Here is a 22,342-nt window from a genome sequence, read left to right as displayed (position 1 = left end):
CGGCCACGGTGGGGGAGGCGTGGACAGTGCTGTGCCTTACCCTGTTCACGGCACCTGCCACAGCTTGCAGCCTCTGCACCGGCAGAGGGACCAAGGACTGTGAGTCCTCGCCACCACCCCAGTCACTGCTCCTTCCTGTGCAGGGTCTCACACTGGCACCCATTCGAGGAGAGATCTTCGGCCACTCCCTGACGCCAGGTCTCAGAATTCTCACCTGGGGAGGCTGCGCCAGGAGCCCTGTGGGTGGGGAAGTTATGACAGCTCCGCCATCTCCTTCCACCGACGCTGACTGACCAGCTGAGCTGGCCTTCAGGTTGTGGCCGAGAACTGGACAGGGTCTTCCTCTCCCAGCTGCTGTCCTTAGGGAGATGGAAGCTGGTGCAGAGGCTGTGAGCCGTGGCAGGTGCTGTGAACAGGGTAAGGCACAGAGCTCGTTCTGTCGCCCAGGCTGGAGTGCAGTGGTGTGATCTTGGCTCACTGCAACCTCTGCCTCCCGGGTTCAAGCGATTCTCTTGCCTCAGCCTCCTGAGTAGTTGAGAATACAGGCATGCGCCACCACATCCAGCTAATTTTTGTATTTTTAGTAGAGACAGGGTTTCACCATGTTGGCCAGGCTGGTCTCTACCTCCTGACCTCAGGTGGTCATCCCCCTCAGCCTCCCAAAGTGCTGGGACTACAGGCATGAGCCACTGTGCCCGGCTTGTTTTTCTTTTATAGTAGCCATCCAACGAGTATGAGGTGGTATCTCATTGCGGCTAAACCACATAGGTTTAAGAATTTATGTGTGCGACACCCCCACACCCCACGATGAAGCTGTAAGAAAAGGGAGAGAACAATGACCCAAAATGTCAGCACCTGGCTGCCTCGGGGTAGACGCGGGTGTCTTCTTAGCACTTTTTGGCCCACACACATGTGCTTATGCAGTCTTTTGGGGTGTTTCCTAACATTTCACGATTAAATAAGGAGCAGTGGGTATTGGCAGCCACCATTTCCCGAAAATAGCATATGTAGAGAAAAACGCACAAACCCTAGTGATCAGCCCGCTGAGCTTTCACACAGCAGCCAGGCCTCATCCCAATACCCCAGGTGTGCCTGAGGGCCTGGCCCCAACACCCCAGATGTGCCCGAGGGCCTCGTCCCAACACCCCAGGTGTGCCCGAGGGCAGGGCCCACTGTGTGGCCCACGAGGGAGGCGGCTCTCACGTCCACCTGCTCTGCACTTCCAGGGCTCAGGGCCCGAGACCTTCCCAGGGGCCCAGCAAATGTGAGGGAGGAAGGGAGGGAGGGAGGAATGCGGGCTGCTTCCCGCCAGCGCCCCGTTTGGGCTCGGCCTCCGCTGAGGCCTGAAGGCAGCCCAACGGCCCCTGGGTGGCAGGAGGGCGGTGGCTGTGGCCGACGGCGAACCTCCGGAGAAGCGAAGCTGGGCCTGACGCGCCACCGGGGCCTCAGCGCCGGCGAAGGGACGCCTCGGGCCAGCCCCGCCCCGGGCCCCGGCGCACCTCGAGGCCGCGGGGTGGGGGCTGCCCGGGACTCGCTGCTCGGGGCCCGCGTTCCATGGCCCAGCTTTAGGAACGCAGAGCGGAAAGGCGCCCCGTTGGGCCCAGACCAGGATCCCCGCGCGCCCGGTCCAGGGAAGTCCTGCGAGGAGGCGCCGCGACGAGGCCGGGGCAGGCAGGGGCGGGGTCCGGGGCGGGTCCGGGGGGGCGGGCAGGGGGGCGGGTCCGGGGCGGAGTGGGGCGGGGACGGCGACGCGGCGCGGGCGGCTGGAGCGCGAGCTGAGTTCGGGTCTCGGCCGCCGCCATGGCCGCGGTGGACCTGGAGAAGCTGCGGGCGTCGGGCGCGGGAAAGGCCATCGGCGTCCTGACCAGCGGCGGCGACGCGCAAGGTGGGCGGGGGTCCCGGCGCGTCGCGGTGCAGCGGATGGGGGGCGCCCGGCCCCGGCCCCTCCCGAGCGCCCGCCGAGCCCTGGGACCCGGGCCTCCCTCCCGCCCCGGCCTCCCTCTCGCCCCGGCCTCCCTCTTTCCCCGGCCTCCCTCTTTCCCCGGCCTCCCTTCCGCTCCGGCCTCCCGCCCCGGGTCCAGTCCCCGGCTCCGGCTCGCGCGCTCTCAGGCCTACGTGCGGCTGGCCACGTTCCCGACCTCCGCCTGGGTCTTGGCGCCACCCGCGCCCTGCCCCGGGGGGTGTGTCCGACTCCGGGCCGCGGAGCAGGACCCCCGAGGATTCCTAGAGGCCACGCTGGGCGGTGGGCGTCTGTCCCGCGCCCCAGAACCCGGCCCTTCCTGGTCCTGAAGCGACCTGGGGACCCGGTGCTTCCCGAGGGCCGGCGCCAGGCTTCGGGCTTCCGGGACCTCCCCCGGCAGCGCAGGGCGGGCTCACCCCGGGACCGCGCCGCCTCCTCTGGCCCTCGCGGCGCCTTCCGTGCGAGTCTAGCTGGCGAAGAAGGCGGGTGGGGAGATGACCTGCCTGGGCCTTGAGCGCAGCATCGCTGTCCTCCTTTTTCTAGGGGTCCTGGGGGAGGCCCCAGGTGGTGGGGACTGGGACTTGGCAGGCCTGGGTGGGGGTCCGGCCTGGGGAATGACATGTTCTCGCAGTCTCCCTCCTGGAGGCCTGGTCCTGCCTACTGTCAGCCTCCAGGGTCTCTGGCCTGACATGTCCAGTGTGGCACCTGTGGCTCAGGATGCCACCTACCCTAACCCTCAGGGGGAGAGGGGAGAGGACTTAGGAACCCAGAAGGGAGGTCCTGCGCTGGGGAGGTGACCAGCCAGCAACCCCAGTCTGTGTAGCGTGGCTTGGTGTGTCTCTTTTCGGGTCCAGAAAATGGTTGAGAAAATGCAGACACACCCCACTCAGCTTCAGGCACCTGACCCTCCTTTCCCTATCTGGAAGCCAGGAAGAGGGAGGAGGAAGCAGGCCTTGATGGGGACAGAGCCAGGGAGTGGCCCACAGCTGTTTGAACTGCAGCCTTCGGAGGGGCTCCTTCAGACCTGGCTGAGCTGGGCCCGTGGTGGCAGCTGCCGGCCCTTCTCTGGGCTGTGGCAAGAGCAGGAGCTGCTGCTTGTTGCTGGCCACAGGCAGTGTCCTGGAGTGTGGCCTGGTGGGCGTGGGCCCAGGTGGGAGAGGAGGCCCATGGCCTTGGAGGGTGAACTCAGGAAGCCCCATCCCATGAGAAAGGCCCAGGTCAGGAGGCCAGACACCGAAGCAGGGCTGACCCCCCTGCCTACCAGGGAGGTGCTTTCTTGGTGAGGCTGGTGAAGCCCCAAAGCCCACCCTGTGAATCCCAGAAACACAGAGGGTCCTCAGCCTGCTTCCTTGTCTACAAAGTGGGGGGATGCCAGCAGCAGAGGTTTGGGAAGGTTCAGAGCCCAGCCTGCACCCCTCCCCCCTGCTGCCCTGTGTACAGGCTAAACAGAAGGGGGGCCCACCGGAGGTTGCTGAAAGGCCAGCTTGGCAGGTGGGTCTTGGGCCAGTTGGGAGGGGCACCCAGGGTGACAGACAGGCGGTTCTGGATGGTGGTGGAGGGTCTGGAGATGAAAGGCCCCTCCTGGCCCCCTGGGCCGGCTGGCCAGCCAGCCTGTCGGCTGGGTGGGCCTCCCATCTCTGCCTGAGCTGGGGGTTCCCACTGGCTAGCCTGGCCCAATTGCCTGACGTGGGGTGGGCAGCGCTTCCTGGCTACAGCTGGGAGGGTGTCCACAGTGCACCTGCTGGCCTGTCATGCCATCCCAGCTGGGCCCATTCCTTCCTCTATAAATGTCCTCCCTTACCAAGTCCAGAGGCAGCTGCAGTGTCTCTGTGTGGGGCCTCCCACGCGTGGACAGGGAACAGGTGGTTTTCTGCGAGGGAGGAGGACTCCACACACTTCCCTAGTTCAGGGCTGGGGCTGATGTGAGGAGGACAATCGGGGGCCAGTAGGATGCGGGAGCTGGCATTCTGGGCAGAACCAGAGCCCTTCTGTCTCATGAGTTCTGAAAGGCAGTCTACGGGGCTCTCCCTGGCCCCCACTGCTGCTGCAATGCAGCTCCCCGTGATGGATGCTCCGTTTTCCTTCTTGAGCCTCCACTGCCTTCCAAGAAAGGCCGACCCTGGGTGAGGGAAACCCATGGCCTAGTGTGCCCTTCTCTGTGCCCCCTGTGTCAGCCAGGCAGCAGGAGAGCAGGGACTGGGAGGTGCTTTCTGCCCCGATGGGGAAGCCTGCGTTTATTAGATGTGTGGGAACAGCCAGCCTCACCACTCCGCTGGTGTTGCCCAGTCCTGGGACTTCTCGGTTTCCCCTTCTGTGAAAAGGGGTGTTGGAACAAGACAGGCCACCTCGAGAGTTCCTTCCATCCAGCCCAGAAGTCCTGTCCTGTGTGGCTCTGGGTCATGCCCTTCCTGTTGGCAGGGGTCCGTGCTGTCGAGCAGTGGGAGGCATTGTTCAAGGATGTCTGTTGCACAACAGCCTGTGCAAAGGTAGCTAGAAGACGAAACAGGCCGGGCGCGGTGGCTCACGCCTGTCATCCCAGCACTTTGGGAGGCTGAGGCAGGTGGATCACCTGAGGTCGGGAGTTTGAGACCAGCCTGGCCAACATGATGAAACCCCGTCTCTACTAAAAATACAAAAATTAGCCAGGTGTAGTGGCATGTTCCTGTAATCCCAGTTACTGGGGAGGCTGAGACAGGAGAATCGCTTGAACCCAGGAGGCGGAGGTGGCAGTGAGCTGAGGTGGAGCCACTGTACTCCAGCCTGGGTGACAGAGCAAGATTCTGTCCTAAAAAAAAAGGGGAGGGGGCTTGAAATAAAAGACAGCCCAAGGCCGGGTGCGGTGGCTCACGCCTATAATCCCAGCACTTTGGGAGGCCGAGGCGGGTGGATCATGAGGTCAAGAGATCAAGACCACCCTGGTCAACATGGTGAAACCCAGTCTCTACTAAAAATACAAAAATTAGCTGGGCATGGTGGCACATACCTGTAATCCCAGCTACTTGGGAGGCTGAGGCAGGAGAATTGTTTGAACCTAGGAGGCGGAGGTTGAGGTGAGCCGAGATCGTGCCATTGCACTCCAGCCTGGGTAACAAGAGCGAAACTCCATCTCAAAAAAAGAAAAAAAAGAAAAAATAAAACAGCCCAGCCTGCCTGTGCCCACCTTCATCTCACCCTGGCCTGGGCACTTTTAATTCTCTGGGCCGTTTGTCAAGCACCCCCTTCCTGGCCCTGCGGAATACGGCACCCCGTCTTTCCCTGGCCAGTGCGGACACTGGTTTCCTGTCGCTGCAGGTGAGGACTTAGCTCCCTGGCCTGCCACACCTCCTGACTTACTCCGTGTTTGGAGCCTTCAGGCTCATGCTTACATCCTTAGCTGATCATTAAACTTTGTGACTTTTGAGCCTGGAACCATTTCATGATCACTGCTTTCTTGCCCGGGAGCTAATGGTGAGGAAAGGTCACCACGGGAACCAGCGCCCCAAACTCAGACATTGATTTCATTCCAGCCTTTTTTCCTGGGCAGGGTGTCCATCACCAGCTGGTAGGCAGCAGCAGGATCACCGTCCTTCCTGCCCTCTGACTGCGGGTGCTGGAGACTGCTGCCTGGGGTTTATTTTGAGAAGGGAAAGCCGATTAAAGGGCCATTCAAGAGCCCTGTTGAAGATTACAGCTTCCAATGAGGTTGACAGAAACCGCTCCTTCAGGCCATAGCCAGTCCTGTTCTAAGGCCAGTTTCCTATAACGGGCACTTTGTTCTTCTGAGGGCTCAGCACAAAGCTGGTTTTGGCAGCTTCATTGTCTCTGAGCGTCAAAGCATGTTTTATTTTGCAGAGTGCCTGAAGACATTTGGAAGCCAGGGAGACAGTGCCAGTGTCACCCTGACCCTGGGGCCCCTTTGCTGTTCCCAGGCCTCCTGACAAGCCCACCAGGCCGGCTGCTGAGATGGCTGTGACCCTGGGCTGGCCCGCCCAGCGGCACCCGGAGTCCACCCAGAGCTGGGGAGACAGAGAGGCTTGTGGTTGGATAGCGGCCTGGGCGTGCTGCTCCTGCCCTCTCTCCTTGCCCTGCCAGAGCTGCTGGCTGCCAGAGCTGGGCTTGGACCTGTGCTGGGACCAGCTGCGAAGGGAGGGCGAGGGAGCCACAGAAGCTTCGGCAGGCTGCGGCTGAGCCGATCTTCACTGTCCCCAACTCTCGCGAGGGTGGGATCAGGGAGCCTGCAGCTGAAGCACCTCCTTGGACGCCCAGCCTCAGGCAGCAGGACTTGGCTGTTCTGGGTGTTTCTGGTTGTCGGGTGCCTGGGGTGCTCGGCTCTCTGGTATGTGGGGGATGCTGGCTGGGCTCCCACCTGGTTTCAGCCGAAGCAGCCCTGCTGCCATCTGTGTGGATGTGAGGCAGGCACTGTTCCTTTAGAGATGGGGGTGCTTGCTCAATTGGGGAAGCTGCCAGTGTGGGCAGCTCCAGCTGCCTGCAGGTTCTGTGCTCTGCCCATCCTGATGTCTCTGCCCCTTCCTCCCAGATGCCTGCTGGGGCTCAGTATCCCCTGGTTCCTGGGTGGGGGATGGCTGCCTGCTGAACCCGAGGATGGGTCTGGGTGAGTCCTGGCTCTGCTGTCACCTGCTGGGCTCTGGAAGGTCCCTTACCCTCCCTCTGAGACTTCGGTGGGTCCCTGTAGTGTGGATGGGGGGAGATGCCCAGGCTGCTGCGTGGGAACCCTGCGCAGTGTGCCAGTCCCTGGGGCTTCTCCAGGCTTGAGGCCTCACCTCACACCTGCCCCCTCCCACCAAGCCCCTGCCCAAGCTGGAAAGTGGCTGGGAGGCTTGTGTAACCAGGGTGGAGGGCGAGAGTCCTCTGGGGGGTTCTCCATGTTCAAGGGCGCTGCGGAGGCTCGTGCAGGAGGCCTCAGCAAGTCAGCACCTTCACCCTCCGTGAGTGCAGAGGCGTGGGAGGGCAGGTGCTTTTGAGGGGCACATGGCTTGGGCCAGCTGACCTGCATCTTTGGGACGGGCATCATGGTGCGGGTACTGGGAGGGAGGCAGGAATAGCAGGGCCGGTCCCAGAAGCAAGCCCAAGCTGAGCACCATCTGTGACCCAGCCCGGCCCTGCTCAGCCTGGGGACGCTGGCCGCTGGCCTGGGATTCTTGCTTCCTCTCTGAGGATGGTGGTCTCGGGTGCCCCTTTTGTATGAAATCATGGCTGTCCTTTGAGATGGGGGCTCTCGGGAAGGAGGTGTGGGGTCCGTCAGCACCAGCCTTTCCTGTGTGCCACCTCCCCGTCAGTGTCGGCTTTGCAGGGCCCCCCTGCTGGGACGTGCTAATTCTTTCACTGTAGTCCCAGGTGCCCAGGACAAGGGGACAGGAAAGAGGAGGTGACCGCAGAGCCTGGTGACACCAGCGTCCCGTCCAGGCTGGGGGGCGAGGGTGCCTGAGGCCCTGGGGCAGGGCAGTTCTGTTTCCTGGGTGGCTGGGCCTGGAGGGGCTCTGTTCTCAATCTCCCATCTCATTGTGGGGGTAGGAGCCTGTGCCCAGTCCAGTGGGCACTTTCCTCAGTGCCCGGGGTGTTTCCTAGGCACCTCCACCCTGATGCTGTGGCCTGAACATCTGGGGCAGGGGCCGGTGTGGGAGGCACCGCCCTCTTTTCCACCTGCCACTTTTTACTGGTCTGTGGTAAAGGCCTGGCTCTGTGGCCTGTGAGGGTGGGGGCTCCGTGGCAGAGGTTGGGGCAGTGGGGCGTGGAGTTTAGGACGTGTGCACATGCCTGGTGGGCACGCCCCACGTGGGATGCTCCCAGTTTATCTCTGGGCACCACGAAGCCGATGTCTGGAGCCTGCTGGGTTCACCCGAAGCTCCACCCAGAGGCCCAGGGCTGTCTGCAAGAAGTTTCCTGCCTGGTGCCTTCTGAGATGGGGAGGGTGTCCAGGCCTCCCCCTGCCGTCTGAGATGGGGTGGGTATCCAGCCTCCCCAAACCCCTGCCCTCTAAGATGGGGAGGGCGTCCAGGCCTCCCCAACCCCCTGCCCTCTGAGCTGGGGAGGGTGTCCATGCCTTGCATCTCAGGTTGGACTGACAGGTCTGCCCTGACCTCTGCAGGCATGAACGCTGCCGTCCGGGCTGTGACGCGCATGGGCATTTATGTGGGCGCCAAAGTCTTCCTCATCTACGAGGTAAGGCCAAGGTGGGCTGCGTGTGTGCAGGGAGTGGGGCCTCCTGGGGCGTGGGCCGAGGTGTGTTCTTTGTGGGTCCCCCTGGAAGGCTGGGTGGTCCTGGCTGGGGGGAGCTGATGGGTACATGGTCTTGGGGAGTGCATGGGGGAGCGTGGGGCCCAGCCAGAGGCATCTGCAGAAAGAAGAGAAGACCTCATCCCCTGGGCTGGAGGCTTAGAGGCTGCAGGGGCTGGGCCTGGGGGCAGGGAAGGAGCCGGGTGGAGACAGAGCCCAGGCTCTGCCTGCAGTGATGGCTGGTCAGCGTTCAACCAGGGGCCTCCATCTGGGGGTTGGTCGGACATGATCTGTGCCAGGGGCCAGACCCCACCCACCACACCCCTGCCTGGTGTCCCTCAGCCTGGGCCCTTGTCCCGTCCTGAGACCTCTGTTAGTGGGGTCAGAGACCTTACCGCCTCTGCCCTCGTCTTCCGCAGCTTCCTGCCTCACCACCCAAGCCTGGGGAACAGCCGCCACCAGCCCCTGGCAGCAGCTCTGTGATGTCCACGTTTAGGGTGTTCCCGTAGGAGCAGCCAGTGCCCCCCTGCCTCAGCCCCAGCTCCCTGTGGGAGATTTGAGGCTCGCCCTCCATCTGGGCATTTATACACACACACACACACACACACACATACACACACTTGCACACACAGGGCATTCACACACTTGGGCCACACCAGGTTCTCTCAGCCTGTGCGGTCTGGCCTTGTGGTTTTCTGGTAGCCTTTTGTTATTTTGTTGTCACTTTTTACATAAAATGTAGCTGTTTACATAAAATGTAGCAACTTCAGCTCTGCCTCTGGTGCTGAACCCCATCTGCTCACTGCTGACCGCCCTGGATCTCAGTTCCCTCACCTTGGCCCCAGGGAGCAGCTGCCACTCAGCCCTCCCTCTACAGGGCTATGTGAATGAATGAGTGGGCGAAGGAAAGAATGAGTAAGCGGTCTGTGCGGGCTCCTCCGCTCCCTGTGGCCAGGCTGGGGTGCTGCTGGGGCCCTGGCAGTATGGGATTAGGAAGCAGGTCTCAGAGCCCCAGGGACCTGGGTGTGGGGGGAGCTGGATGTGGGGAGAGCTGGGTTTGGGGGGAGCTGGTTGTGAGGGGAGCTGGTTGTGGGGGGAGCTGGGTTTGGGGGGAGCTGGGTTTGGGGGGAGCTGGGTTTGGGGGCCAAGGCCTCCAGGCAGGATGGGCTGTGTCCCTACAAGCCCCTCCCACCACCTGCTCGACCTTCAGTTTCTTCTTCTAAGTGGCGAGGGAGAGAAATTAGGGTTTTCCTGAACCCCCATACATTCGTGGTTGGGACAGACTCCTGCAGCAAAGATAGAAAACAGGTTCACAGTGCAGGGTGTGTCCTGGAAAATCGAGGAAGAAGCGCTGAGCCGTGCCTGGAGTCCTGGCTTCTACAGAGCCCCAGCAGAGACCAGTGCGCTGGAGAAGCTGTGGGGCACAGGGGCGCAGTGTGAGGCTCTGGGAGGTGGGGAGATACAGGAGGGTGAGTTTAGGGAGGAAGGAATGAAACGGGGTGGGCTCAGGTCCTCAGGGCTGTCTCTGGGTGGGAAGAGTTGTGAGGGCATTTACGTCCTGCCCAGGAGCAGGAGGAGCCTTAGTCTGGGCATGCTCTGTCCTGCTTTTCTACGGAAGGGAAGCAAGGCTGAGCGCCTCTCTGCACCTGCTGCCTGGTGGGCTTAGCTCTGAAACATCCACATCCAAGAGGCATCTTTGGAGGTGAGATATTCGCTGTAGGAGCCACGGGAAGACTTCCCCTCCGTCCTGTGGAGGTTCTTGGAAAAACCCACTTGCGAAAGTCAGATTACTAGGGAGAAGGTGCTGGCACTGGCTGTGAACAAGCGTGGGGAGGTGGGGCGAAGATGCTGACCTGCCCTCCTCCCAGGGGAAAGGGGCATGGGTAGCCTGGTTGATTCTAGGGGGTTAGTAAGTGTTTTTCTTCCTCTTTTTTTCTTTTTTGAGACAGAGTCTCACTCTGTTGCCCAGGCTGGAGAGTGTAGTGGCAAGATCTCAGGTCATTACAACCTCCGCCTCCTGGGTTTAAGCAATTCGCCTGCCTCAGCCTCCTGAGTAGCTGGGATTACAGGCACCCACCACCATGCCCGGCTAATTTTTGTATTTTTAGTAGAGATGGGGTTTCACCATGTTGGCCAGGCTGGCCTTGAACTCCTGGCCTCTGCTTAATGACCTACCTCTGCTTCCCAAAGTGCTGAGATTAGAGGCGTGAGCCACTGCACCTGGTCATCAAGGATTTTTCGGGGATTCAGTGGACTTGGCCAGCATCTGTTGGCCCTGGTGACACCTGCCCAGGTGTGCTGGCACACACGAGTCTTTCTTCCTGTGATGACCTCAGCGCATGGAAACGCAGGGAAGGAACTGACTGCCATCATGCTTTGCCCAGCAGCTGTGGGCTTGAGGCAGATGTGGGGGCTTCAGGGAGCAGCTGTATCCCCAGCTTGGAGGAGGCGGAGGGTCGAGTGGATAGGCAGGAGGGGGAGGTTGGGGACACCTGTGCTGCGTCAGTTCACATCAGACTCTGCATTCTGGGTCTCATTTGAGACCCAGCACTGGTTTCCTTCAACAGGGAGATCGATCCCTTCCTCTTGGGGCTGTCGGGGCAGAAAGAGGGTGGTCTTGCAGGTGAAAACCCTTCTCAATTCTGACACAAAGGAGGGCTCGGGCTGGGGCTGCTCTTATCGTCCCAGGTGGAGCCCAGAGGCGGAAGGTGAGCTGGGCCTGGGAGGACAGATACAGAGGCAAAGTGAGTGGAGCGGGGGCAAACCTAGAGCTTCCAGAAGGTTCCAAGAGGAGGAGGAGGTTGTGTCTGAGACTGATTCCAGCAGACCGGGCCCCTGGCCTTGTGGGGTCTGTGGGGACTGCTGGGCTGGCCATGCCTGCCCTCTTCTCCACCCAGTGGGGCAGGAGCCTGGTTGGCGCCTGGGCTGCATGTTGGGTCCTGAGTTTTGCAGGCAGCTGTGTGTGGTGCCTCCTGCTCAGATGGGGCTGTGGGTTTGGAATTATTTTCCGGTTTTCCTTGTGCCTGGCTGGGGGCTGGTACGACCAGAGGGGGCCAGGCTGGCCTGGCCTGAGCCAGAGGAAGTAGATCTGTGGTCCCTCAGATAACCCCTGAGATGCGGCGGGGGCACCTGTCCCCCCAACCCAGCTGGTGAGGGAGGGAGGCTGTCAGGCTGCGAGCCCGCCACGGCCAGAGTGGAGCCACTCTTGCGCCCCTCGGCATGCACTATCCCTTGACCTGCTGCCTGGTTGAGGCACTTCCCTCCTGGCCCCCAGAGCCCTGACACCTGGTTGGGGAGGAGGCAGAGGGAGGAGCAGAGGCACAGAGTGGAGCTGGCATCGCCCCGGGCTCAGAGTGGTGCCTCCAGTGCTGCATCTCTCGGCCAAGAAGCTGCTGCTCTCATGAGGGGCTGGGGGCTGCACGGAGGAGGCCGCCCTTCTCCTCTCCGCACCCTTAGTGCAACAGCCATGAGAGCCTCTCTCCTTAAACAATGAGAGACAGCGAGCCCTGCGGCAGGAAATGGGCATGTGGCATGGAGGCTGTGCAGGCGCCATCTGGGAAATCCCGGGCAGAGCCGCATGAGAGGTGGGTCCACAGCCATGGGGTGGGTGGCCCTGTGTGGCCAGTGTGGTGGGACGCAGAGCCTGGAGCCCTGCCTGGGGTGTGGCCGGCCCTATGGACGGTGGCCACTTGGTCTACTGGATCCATGACACCCCTCAGGCGGGGCCGTGGCTGAAAATGGGCGCACCCCTGCAGGGAGGTGTGTGTTCTCAGCCGCCCGCTCTGGTGCGCACATGGGAGCCTGTGCTGTTCATGTGGTCGCCACACAGCAGGAGCCCGCACCATGCACCTTGCCGGTCGCATGTGCAGGAGGACTCCAGGGGCACAGAAGGAGCCAGACACAGAGGTCTCTGAGGCGCCATTTCTGCAAAGCTCAGAGCAGGCGGACCTAGGCTGCACTCCCAGGAGCCAGAGGGCACGTTCCGCTGGGGGCTTTGGGGTGCTGGTCTTGCCTGTGTGGATCTGGGGGTTGAGGGAGCTCAACCAGGCTCCTGCACCAGAGCGCTCAGGAGCCATACCCTGGACACACAGACTTGCCGGCCGTGCAGAGGGTGTCTGGAGCCCCATGTGGGGTACCCGGTCCCCTTTACCCCAAGCCCTGGGAGCGGTGGGGCCTCAGTCAGCACCCCCACCCCCGACCTGCTTTTTGCTGGTGGGGTGACAGTCCTGCTGCTGGACTACCTGCTGCCGGCTGCCACAGGGCTGCCTGTCTCATGCCTGCCCCTCTCTGATTTCAGGGCTACGAGGGCCTCGTGGAGGGAGGTGAGAACATCAAGCAGGCCAACTGGCTGAGCGTCTCCAACATCATCCAGCTGGTGAGGCCGGGGAGCTCGGATGCGTGCGTGCATACGGACTCGCACATGGACAGACACACAGAGACAGATGTGCACATAAAGACACACACAGACGTGTGCATGCAGATAGACATGCACACACACACAGACGTGCACACAGATACACAGACAGGCACACAAAGATGTGCACACAGACGCACACAGACCACATGTGCGCACACAGACACAGAAACCTGCACACACACACAGACATGCACACACACAGACAAACACAGAGACAGACACATGCACACACACACACAGAGACAGACATGTGAACACAGACACACACAGACACATACCCACACATAGACATGCGCACATACACGGACAAACAAACCCAGAGACAGATGCATATACACACAGACACAGACACGAACACACACCCATAGACATGCACACACACACACAGACACACAAACCCGGAGACAGACGCACACACACAGACACAGAGACAGACTCATGCATACACACAGACACACATACATACACACCCCCAGACACAGACACGCACATACAGATATGCATACGGACATGTACAGACACAGAGTCACACAGTGCCGTGCACACACACATATACAAAGAGAGACATACACCCAGGGATAGACACATGCAGACAAATATAGAGATACACACATAGACGTACAGAGATGCACACACAGGTACACATACAGACACATTACAGACACATGTACTTGGAGTCACACGCACACATACCCCATCCCACAGGGGCTGAGGTTCAGGCCAGCCATGTCATCCGCTGCCATGGAGTGGTTGGGTCATAGGGTCATGGGGTTGCCAGGGGCCAGGAGAGCCTGGAGATGTGGCTGTGCTGGGTTCTGGGGACACCCCAGCAGAGGCTGGCGGTGAGGGCCGTGTGAGCGCACCTGGAGCTGCTAAGGCTCCTGCCCTGGGGGCCCCAGCCAGTTCCTGGAGTTGGTGCAGGGCCTGTGTGTGCAGTGTGCGTGCACGTGTGTGGGGGCCTGCTCATGCAGTATGCACGCAAATGTGTACTGCGCTGTCCATCTCAACGCCTTCCACTCCATTACCGTGGGCTTCCAGAGCCCAGGACCAGATGTCGTCCTCCTCTTGCTATCCAAGGAGTGGGGCACAGGGAGGTGGGGCCCCGTCAGGTTTCTGGAGATCCCTGGGCCTCTCCGTCTCCCTCTCAGGCCTGCCCATCCTTTTGTTGCCAAGTCCTGGGGTCCCTCTGCTGACCCACAGGACCTGCCTGCTGCCGGCCGTCCCTCCTGAGGTTTCCGGCCTCTTCCATGCAGGGCGGCACTGTCATTGGCAGCGCCCGATGCAAGGCCTTTACCACCCGGGAGGGCCGCCGGGCAGCGGCCTACAACCTGGTCCAGCGTGGCATCACCAACCTGTGCGTCATTGGTGGGGACGGCAGCCTCACGGGCGCCAACATCTTCCGCAGCGAGTGGGGCAGCCTGCTGGAGGAGCTGGTGGCGGAAGGTGGGTCTGTGCCCGGGCCCGCTGAAGGCCCCGGGTTGTTTTGCCACTGCTTGCAGGCATGGGAATGGGCAGGACAGAGGGAGGAGGGAGCCCTGGGTGCCCTGACGCAGATGAGGGGCTGTGTGGCTGCTGGCCGGGGAGGTGTGGTGCATGCCAGCCCGAGCTCGGACGTCTCCCAGAGAGGAGGTCAGTACGTAAGCCTCAGGGAGGAACCCGGGCAGTGCCTGGCCTGGTGGAGGCTGGCGTGGGTCACCCATGTGGCTCACCCTGTGTGGCGCAGACAAGTCTCTGTGATTGATCCCAGAGAGATTCTGGACAGGCATGGTCAGAGTTCGCAGAACAGAGTTAAAAGTTCTGGTAACAGGGAACACGGAGTCCTGAGGCCACTGCTTGGAAAGTGGCCTCTTGGAACCTTGTCTGTTCCATGTCCCTGGTGTGGGGGACCCTGAGGTGAGGCCGCGGCCACTCTGCAGGGCAGCCCACAGGTCCCCGTCTGCCCTCGGCCCCAGCAGGTCCAGCCGTGCTGCTGCAGGGTTCGGGCAGGAGGAGGCTGCATGCCTGGGATGGGGAAGGGCGGCAGGAGAGGGGTCTCTGGCCCTGCGGTGGGGCCCCTGGAGCCTCAGCCAAACCCTCCCACTGCTCCTGGCCCAGGTAAGATCTCCGAGTCCACGGCCCAGACCTACTCACACCTGAACATCGCCGGCCTGGTGGGCTCCATCGACAACGACTTCTGCGGCACCGACATGACCATCGGCACGGACTCGGCCCTGCACCGCATCATGGAGGTCATCGATGCCATCACCACCACTGCCCAGAGGTGAGCGAGGCTGGCGCCAGCCGGCCAACTCAGTCCCGTCCTCCCTGCTTGGCGAGGTGGCCTCGGGGTGATGGCCATCAGAAGGGCAGTGGACTCTGGTGGCCCCAGCATCCAAGCCATCCGCCCTCAGCCCCCAGATGGGGGGATGCACAGTGGGGTCCACGTCCACTCTCCCAGGCTGCCAGGGGCCTTTGTGAAGCCCCCTCTGTGGGGCAGCTGCTTGCCCTGGGGTTTGATGGCCCCAGAGGGAGTCCTGGTCTGGGCTGGCCTGGGCTGTGCTTGGCGAATGACCTTCAGCCTTGGAGCAGATCAGTGGAAACCAGCCCAACGGCTGGAAGAAGCCCAAGGTGTCTTAGCTCAGAGCCTGAGCAGCCCTGTTGTGAGAAGGGGCTGTCTGCTGCCTGCTTCTCCATCTGCTGAGTCCCTTGGGCACCCCACAGGGTATGGGGCTGGCAGGGCCGCGTGGCTGGCACTGATGCCTACTCCTGTTTGTCTCTGCAGCCACCAGAGGACCTTCGTGCTGGAGGTGATGGGCCGGCACTGTGGGTGAGGAGGGGCTTCCTGGCCCGCTGGGGTGGGCTGGGCGCTGCTGGGGACTGCAGTGATGGGTGTGGCATTTTCTAGGGTTCAGTTAACACTACGGATGTGAGAGAGCTGGGGGGTGCCGAGAGAGATCAAGAAGCTGTGGCCCAGAGTTGGGCCTGCGGGGGGCAGGGATGCTCCCCCCAGCGACTCCCCGCAGGGTCCTGAGCCGGCAGGTGCCCACCCCTCCAGGTACCTGGCGCTGGTGTCTGCGCTGGCCTCGGGAGCCGACTGGCTGTTCATCCCTGAGTCCCCGCCTGAGGATGGCTGGGAGAACTTCATGTGCGAGAGGCTGGGTGAGGTGGGTGCCGTCGTCCACAGGGGCGCAGGTGTCCTGGGGTACTGGGTGGCGCCCTGGGGTTTGGGGACCAGCTTTGGCCAACTGATCCGTCACTCCTTGGTTCAACAGCAGCTGCAGGTGCCCCTTAGAGTGGGACGTATAGCCCGGGGCTACAGGCTTGACCTCCTCGAGGCACTTGTGGTCCTGCCCCCAGTGGGCAGGAGGTGGAGAGGGTCACTCAGGCCGCCGTCCCAGGCTCAGTGTGGGGAGCGTGGTGAGGCTGCTTACTGTTGGGGGGACTGCTGGGCCTGGGCCGGTGGGAGGTGGCTGATTGTGAGGATGAGTGGCCCCAGTGAGGTTCAGATGGCGGGGCCCTGGGGTGGTGGGGTCAGGAGCTGGGCAGGTGGGGAGCAGGGACTTCCCCTGAGGGTGGTCAGTGCCTGGGGGTGGGTTCTAAACTGGGGATATGTGCCTGAAAGTGCCTGTAGCCCCTGAATGGACAGGAGGTCCTGGAGGCAGGAGAGGGTGGAGAGGCTGCTGGGAGGCCAAGACCTGCCCTGGGAAAGGTGGGGGATGCTTGGCGGGGAGGGGTGTGCCTGGAGTGGGTTGCTGGAGTGCTGCCCTCTGGTTCCCTTGGGGCAGGGTTGACACTCTGCCCTGTGGACCCTGAGACCCTCAAATAGGGGCCCCTCAACTAGGCAGGCTGGCCCCTCTGTGGGCTGGGGTCAATGGTGGAGCAGAGGCGTGGTCCGTGCAGGCTGTCCTGGCCCACGCCCCGCCACGAAGGGCAAGCCCAGGGGCCCCATGGCTCTGTCCTCTGTGCTCTGAGGCTGAGGCAGGACCACCGGCACCAGTCCTGGGGCAGAGGGTAGGTCTGGGCTGACAGGGTGTGCCCGTCCCCATGTGAAGGTGGCAGCATCACTCCCATCTGTATGGATTCTAGTTCTACCTCTGCCTGGCGGAGGGCAGTGGGTGAGGCCAGGGGTCATGACCTGGCTTCTGGAACCTTCCTCAGTGGAGCTCAGAGGCTGGGTGGAGTTGGAGCCCTGCAGGGGAGGCTACCTGAGGGCAGATCCTGTGAGGGGCCTCGTCTCCTAGGGTGGGACCTTCCTCTTGGGGTGCCCCCCTGCCCCACCGGCTGCAGTGGGACCTTGGCCTTGGCTTATGTCTGTGACTCAGGTCGGGCCCTTCTGGAAGTGGCCTGGATGAGAGGTCGGCCCGCCTCGATCCTTCCCGCTCTGTGAGCGGCTCAGGCCCTGGCCGAGAGCCTCCCCCATAACATGTGGGTTCCCGCCTTGCCCACTGCCCAGAGTGTACTGGGGCAGGGAGGGTGGCACAGCTCCCCTGCTGCACCTGCAGCCCAGCTTCTGGGTGTCTGACCTCACCTGCACTGGTGCCGCCTCCTCCAGGCAGCCCTCCACTCCCACCACACCCAGGCTGTGCCTGAGCTGCTCCAACCCTTTCCCTGTAGGAGGCTCTGTGGCCCATGGTGGGGCAAACATGGGGCTTGTGGCTCACAGTAAGTCCCACAAACGTTTGTTGGGTCATTGAAGAAGTGGACGGCTGGAAAGCCCTTTAGTTCCCAGAGAGCTGGGCCATGGCTAGGGTGTGAGGTGCTGAGGCAGGGGCCTGCCACGTGTACCAGCATGGACCCACGGTGGCTTCAGGACAGGGTGTCCAGGGAGCCCTGGCTGGAAGCAGCGATGTGAGGCCCCCGGTTGTAAGGATGAGCAGATGGAGGTTCACGGAGCTCCGAGTAGCGCAGGCTAGCCTGGGCAGGCCCTCTGCCCTCTGCCTTGCACCCCACGGAGCTGCAGCCCTGAGTATCTTCCTGCCTGGAAGCCTTCACCAGACACGGGCCCCACCCCAGCTGTGTGTGTGCTGGGCCCAGCCCCGAGGCCCCTTCCTCCCTGCTGCCCTTCCCAGGGTTTCGGGCAGAGCTTTCTGGTCACCACCTGCAGGAAGGCAGGGGTCCAGACTGGTGGACCACAGCCTCATCTCTGTCCCGGCTCTCCAGTCGTGCTTTCCTCCTGCTGGGTGGGGGTTGTGCCCTGGCCCACGTGGGTTGGGGATGGTGGCCCCAGGGGGGCTCTCAGGCCTGGGGGCTGTGTCCGGGTCAGATGTCCCCACCTGGCGGCTGAGCCTTGTCCTGCCTTTGACCCAGACTCGGAGCCGAGGGTCCCGACTGAACATCATCATCATCGCCGAGGGTGCCGTCGACCGCCACGGGAAGCCCATCTCATCCAGCTATGTGAAGGACGTGCGTGTGGGCCTGGGGGCGGCCATGGGGCAGACCCCCTGCACATCGAGGCTGGATGGGCTGGGCTCAGGCTGGTCCTTCCCCTCTCCTGCAGCTGGTGGTTCAGAGGCTGGGCTTTGACACCCGAGTGACCGTCCTGGGCCACGTGCAGCGGGGAGGGACACCCTCCGCCTTCGACCGAGTCCTGGTAAGTGGCCATCACCCCGCCCTGCTGGACGCGTGCGTGAGCAGGGTGTGTGTGTGAGTGTGGGCAGCGTGCCTGTGAGTGTGGCATGTGCACTGTGTGTCCATGTGGCTGTGGGTGTGTGCCCACGTCTGTGTGCGTGTGGGTGTGCGTGGGGGCTTGTGTGATTCTTGTAGGTATGTGTGTCAGTGTGGGTGATTGTCCATGTCTGTGTGTGGGGGTATGTATGTGGGGTGTGTGGTTCTTGTGGGTGTGTCTGTGTCTATGTGTGTCGTGGGTGGGTGTCAGTGTGGGTGTGTCTGTGTGGTCCTCGTGGGTGTGTCTGTGTGGGTGTGTGAGTATCCACATCTGTGTATGTATGGGTATGTGGTCCTTGTGGGTGTCCATCAGTGTGGGTGCGTGTCACTGTGGGTGTGTGTCAGTGGGGGTCTGTGGTCCTCATGGGTATGTGAGTGTAGGTGAGTGTCCATGTCTGTGTGTGGGCATGTGTGTGGGGTGTGTGATCCTCAAGGGTGTATCTGGTCCTCGTGGGTGTCAGTGTGGCTGTGTGTGTTCGTGTCTGTGTGCAGGTATGTGTGGGGGTTGTGTGGTCCTCGTGGGTGTGTGTCATTTGTGGGTGCAAGTGTCCAAATCTGTATGTGTGCAGTTATGCATGGAGGGTGTGTGGTCCTCGTGGGTGTGTGAGTGTCTGTGTCTGTGTGTGTGGGTATGTGTGGGGGTGTTTGGTCCTTGCGGGTCTGTCCGGTCCTCATGGATATATGTGTGTGTCAATGTGGGTGTGTGAGTGTCCTTGTCTGTAAGTGTGGGTATGCATGGGGGATATGTGGTCTGCACGGGTATATTATGTGCTAGTGAGTGTGTCAGTGTGGTTGTGTGTCAGTGTGGGTGTTTGTCAGTGTGGGTGTGTCAGTGTGTATGTGTCTGTGTGTCAGTGTGTGTATTGTGTCAGTGGGTGTGTGTCTGTGTGTCACTGTGTCTGTGTTGGTGTGTCAGTGTATATGTGTGTCAGTGGGTGTGTGTCTGTGGGTATGTGCATTAGTGTGTGTGTCTGTGTGGGTGTGTCTTTGTGTGTCATTGTGGGTGTGCATCCGTGTGTGTGTGTGTGTCTCAGTGTGTCGGTGTGTGGGGCATGTTTCCTCAAGCTGTTTCTCCTCCTGGGGGAGAGCGAGGCCTGCTTTTCCATTCCCTGCAGGTGTAGGGAACTCAGACCTGGGGACCACCCCCACCAGCCTGTGCCTCCTGGCGGTTCTCCTCCCCACCCCCTGCCAGCCCCACATGGCAGGAGGCAGGGCCACAGACCCTCCTGGCAGCTGGGGGCAGGCCCTGGGAGAGGGGGCTGGGTGGTCAGAGGGCGGTGCCCGTCGTGCCCGTAGTGTGGTGGTCTAGGAGGCCGGCACTGGGAGGGAGCGTGCCGGGTCTGGCCTGACCTCGCCGCCCTCAGCCATGATCACCGCTGGGTCTCACTTTGTCCTCTGGAAAATGGGAATCAAGTTGGAGCCAAATGGAACGGGTCTGGGGCCAGGAAGGCCCGATGGAAGGCAAAATGCCAGCGTGTGAGGGTGGTCACCCTCTCGGGTGGGGCCAGAGACTGCCAGGCAGGGGGGACTTGTGCTGAGGCAGACCTGGTAACTGCGCCTGGCCCTGTGATTCCTGTGCCGAAGCCTTCCCAAGGAGCCCACAGTGCTGGATGGGGCCCACTCTACAGAGGGGACGCCTCTTCAGTTAGAGGCCCCGCCGACCTGGCCAGGCAGCTGCTGCCGCTCTGTGAGGCCTCAGGCTCACTCAGAAGAGCCTCTCAAGGGGCCTGGGACATCAGGGCAGGCCAGCCACTGCTGCATCGCCTGGGTGGTGGAAATGCCGCTGCCGTGACTGGGCGGGCCGTGTGCTCCCTGCCTGCAGACTGCTGGGTTTTCCGGCCAGAGTCTTGGATGCTTAATGCTGGGTCTGAAACAAAGGACAGTTGATTGCCCTCAGCCTTGGCTGTCACCCAGAGCACCAGCGTTTTTGTGCTCCCTGAGCCTGTATTCCCACTGGGTGCCACCAAGGGGGCTGGTGACCTAGCACACGCAGTGGTAACTGGGACTTTTCCAAGGAGCCTCAGCCTGTGTGAAGGGTGTCTCTGAGACTGCATCTCCCGGAGAGAGTGCCTGGAACAAGGAGCTGCCTGTGCGTCACTTGCAAGATGAAGAAACCCGTCTGGACCACGGAGAGCTGCCTGGGGCCCCGTGGGTCCAGTGGCTGGGCTGCTACAGGGACGCATTGGCGGTCATGGGACAGCCACGGAGATTGCAGGCCTTGCTGTCTTGCCCACTGTGGGCTGTTCCCTGGGTGGGGCGGGGACTGCCTTTGCTGTGTGTTCCCAGGGGCAGCTCCTGGATGTGTCCACTGCCCAGCCCCTTGGCTGGCGCTGACACACACCAGGAAAGTCCCGACATGAGGACATGTGAGTCTCCATGCAAGGAACCATCGCAGCAGAAGGGCCCTGGGGACCCGGCCCCACCCTCGCCCTGTGTGCCCAGCGATGGCACTGAGTGCTGGTGGGTGGTCGCATTGCATGGCACCCTGCAGCCCGAGGTGCGGCCCAGGCCTCCCAGCAGGGCTGTGGGGACCCTTTGACAAACAGTGGCCTGCATGCTGCTGTGAATGCAGGTCAGACACGTTTCCATCGCTGGTGCCACCTGTTCTGGAAGCTTCCGTCATCGTGGGGGCTTTGGAAGCTGGGTTTGCGCGTCTGCAGAGGGCGGGCATGTGGCTTGGGGTAGAGGAACCACGTGGGTGTGCTAGCTCGAACTCTCCCCACAGAGCAGCAAGATGGGCATGGAGGCAGTGATGGCGCTGCTGGAGGCCACGCCCGACACGCCGGCCTGCGTGGTCAGCCTCTCGGGGAACCAGTCAGTGCGGCTGCCCCTCATGGAGTGCGTGCAGATGGTAAGCCCTGGGCCGTCCCCTCACGACCACCTGGCCCCGCTCCCAGTCCCCACTCCTGGGCCCCAGCACAGGGAGCACCAGAGGGCAGGGCCTCATGGCTGGCCCAGGGGATCCCAGGCCTCCAGGAGGGGAGGGGCGTGAGCACATCTCCCTGGGATGGTCCCCACGAGATGTGTCAGAGCTGCAGGGAGGCTGGCACTCGGGAGAAGGCACAGGGCCCATGGTCACTGAGCTTCTGTGGGCAGTGCTGGGAGTAGGGTTAGGATGGGATGGAGGAGGAGGGGCCGGTGGTCAGAGCTGAGTTCTGGAAGGAGCTCGGGCAGGTGGTGGGGACACTGGTGTGGCTGGAGCAGGGACCCTGGGAAGGGAGGTGCGGGGAGGGCAGAGGCCAGGAGGCCAGGTGTGGGGGCGGGCCCAGCTCTGGCTCAGTGGGTTCGGAGGCCTGCAACTGGGGCAGCTGGGGCCGCTGGAAGGAGGGAAGGGCAGCTGGGCAGGGTGGGCCTCTTGGCCCTGGCTAGCCCCCCAAGACCTGACCTTGGTGGTGACCACTGCTCCCAGGGAGAGGCTGCTAGGCCAGGGCCAGCCCCAGGGCAAGAGATGCCGGCAGCGGCCATGGCTGTGCGGGCAGCACCCCCCACACCGTCTTCTGTTTCTCTTAAGACCAAGGAAGTGCAGAAAGCCATGGACGACAAGAGGTTTGACGAGGCCATCCAGCTCCGCGGCAGGTGAGCACCCTCAGCAGACCCTGCATCCTCCACGCTGGGCCCTGGTGCCAGCTGTCATGTGCCATGGTGGCACTGTGCATGCTTGGCCTGGGTTGTCCTTCCGGGCACAACGTCTGAAGATGGAGGGAGGAACGAGCCTTCAGGTGGTACAGGAGGTGGGCAGGGAGGCGTGGTGCTGCGGGAGACCCTGGGTGGCAGCTTGGACAGGGCCCAGTGGCCAAAGATTGGGCGTGGCAAGGGGCTGAGAAGCTGTCGACACAAGCCCAGGACGCATGGGGCTTGGAAGGCTGGCAGGTGGTGGGTGTGGGTGCTGCCCTCCTGCAGGTCTGCTGGCACCTGGGGCAGTCTGGATTTGACATCTGGTTTCCCATCCGTGCCTCTGCCTGCTACCAAGATGGCCTGCCCTTCTGGAGCTGGATGGCGGCCCTGTGCTTTGGTGCACGGCTGACGCAGCCTCGTGTTGTGTGGGGGTCTTCACCTTCTGTGGAAGGAGCCCTGCTGGGCATGTGCGCTTGCCGCGGCCTCTTCTGGGG

The 22,342-nt window shown here is 62.2% G+C and overlaps 1 protein-coding gene across 2 annotated transcripts in view; it reads left to right on the top strand.

Annotated features, from left to right (window-relative positions):
- The first annotated feature begins 1,747 nt into the window (after positions 1-1,747).
- The window catches only part of PFKL (phosphofructokinase, liver type), a 28,079-nt gene continuing 7,484 nt past the window's right edge, over positions 1,748-22,342 (top strand). Inside the window, exons 1-11 of one of the 2 annotated variants that reach the window (XM_017538650.2) lie at positions 1,801-1,885; positions 8,046-8,119; positions 12,471-12,548; positions 13,844-14,033; positions 14,685-14,850; positions 15,352-15,396; positions 15,625-15,733; positions 17,877-17,972; positions 18,067-18,159; positions 20,959-21,084; positions 21,745-21,809. In XM_017538650.2, the coding sequence (XP_017394139.1) occupies positions 1,801-1,885; positions 8,046-8,119; positions 12,471-12,548; positions 13,844-14,033; positions 14,685-14,850; positions 15,352-15,396; positions 15,625-15,733; positions 17,877-17,972; positions 18,067-18,159; positions 20,959-21,084; positions 21,745-21,809 (1,127 nt within the window). Of the gene's footprint in view, positions 1,886-8,045; positions 8,120-12,470; positions 12,549-13,843; positions 14,034-14,684; positions 14,851-15,351; positions 15,397-15,624; positions 15,734-17,876; positions 17,973-18,066; positions 18,160-20,958; positions 21,085-21,744; positions 21,810-22,342 lie in introns of both variants that reach the window. The other variant, XM_017538652.2, reaches the window with a different exon arrangement.

Source organism: Cebus imitator, unplaced genomic scaffold, assembly GCF_001604975.1.
Source record: "Cebus imitator isolate Cc_AM_T3 unplaced genomic scaffold, Cebus_imitator-1.0 Scaffold112, whole genome shotgun sequence".
Taxonomy (NCBI): domain Eukaryota; kingdom Metazoa; phylum Chordata; class Mammalia; order Primates; family Cebidae; genus Cebus; species Cebus imitator.
Note: the sequence above shows the minus strand (reverse complement) of the source record. Positions and strands in the feature narration are given on the sequence as shown.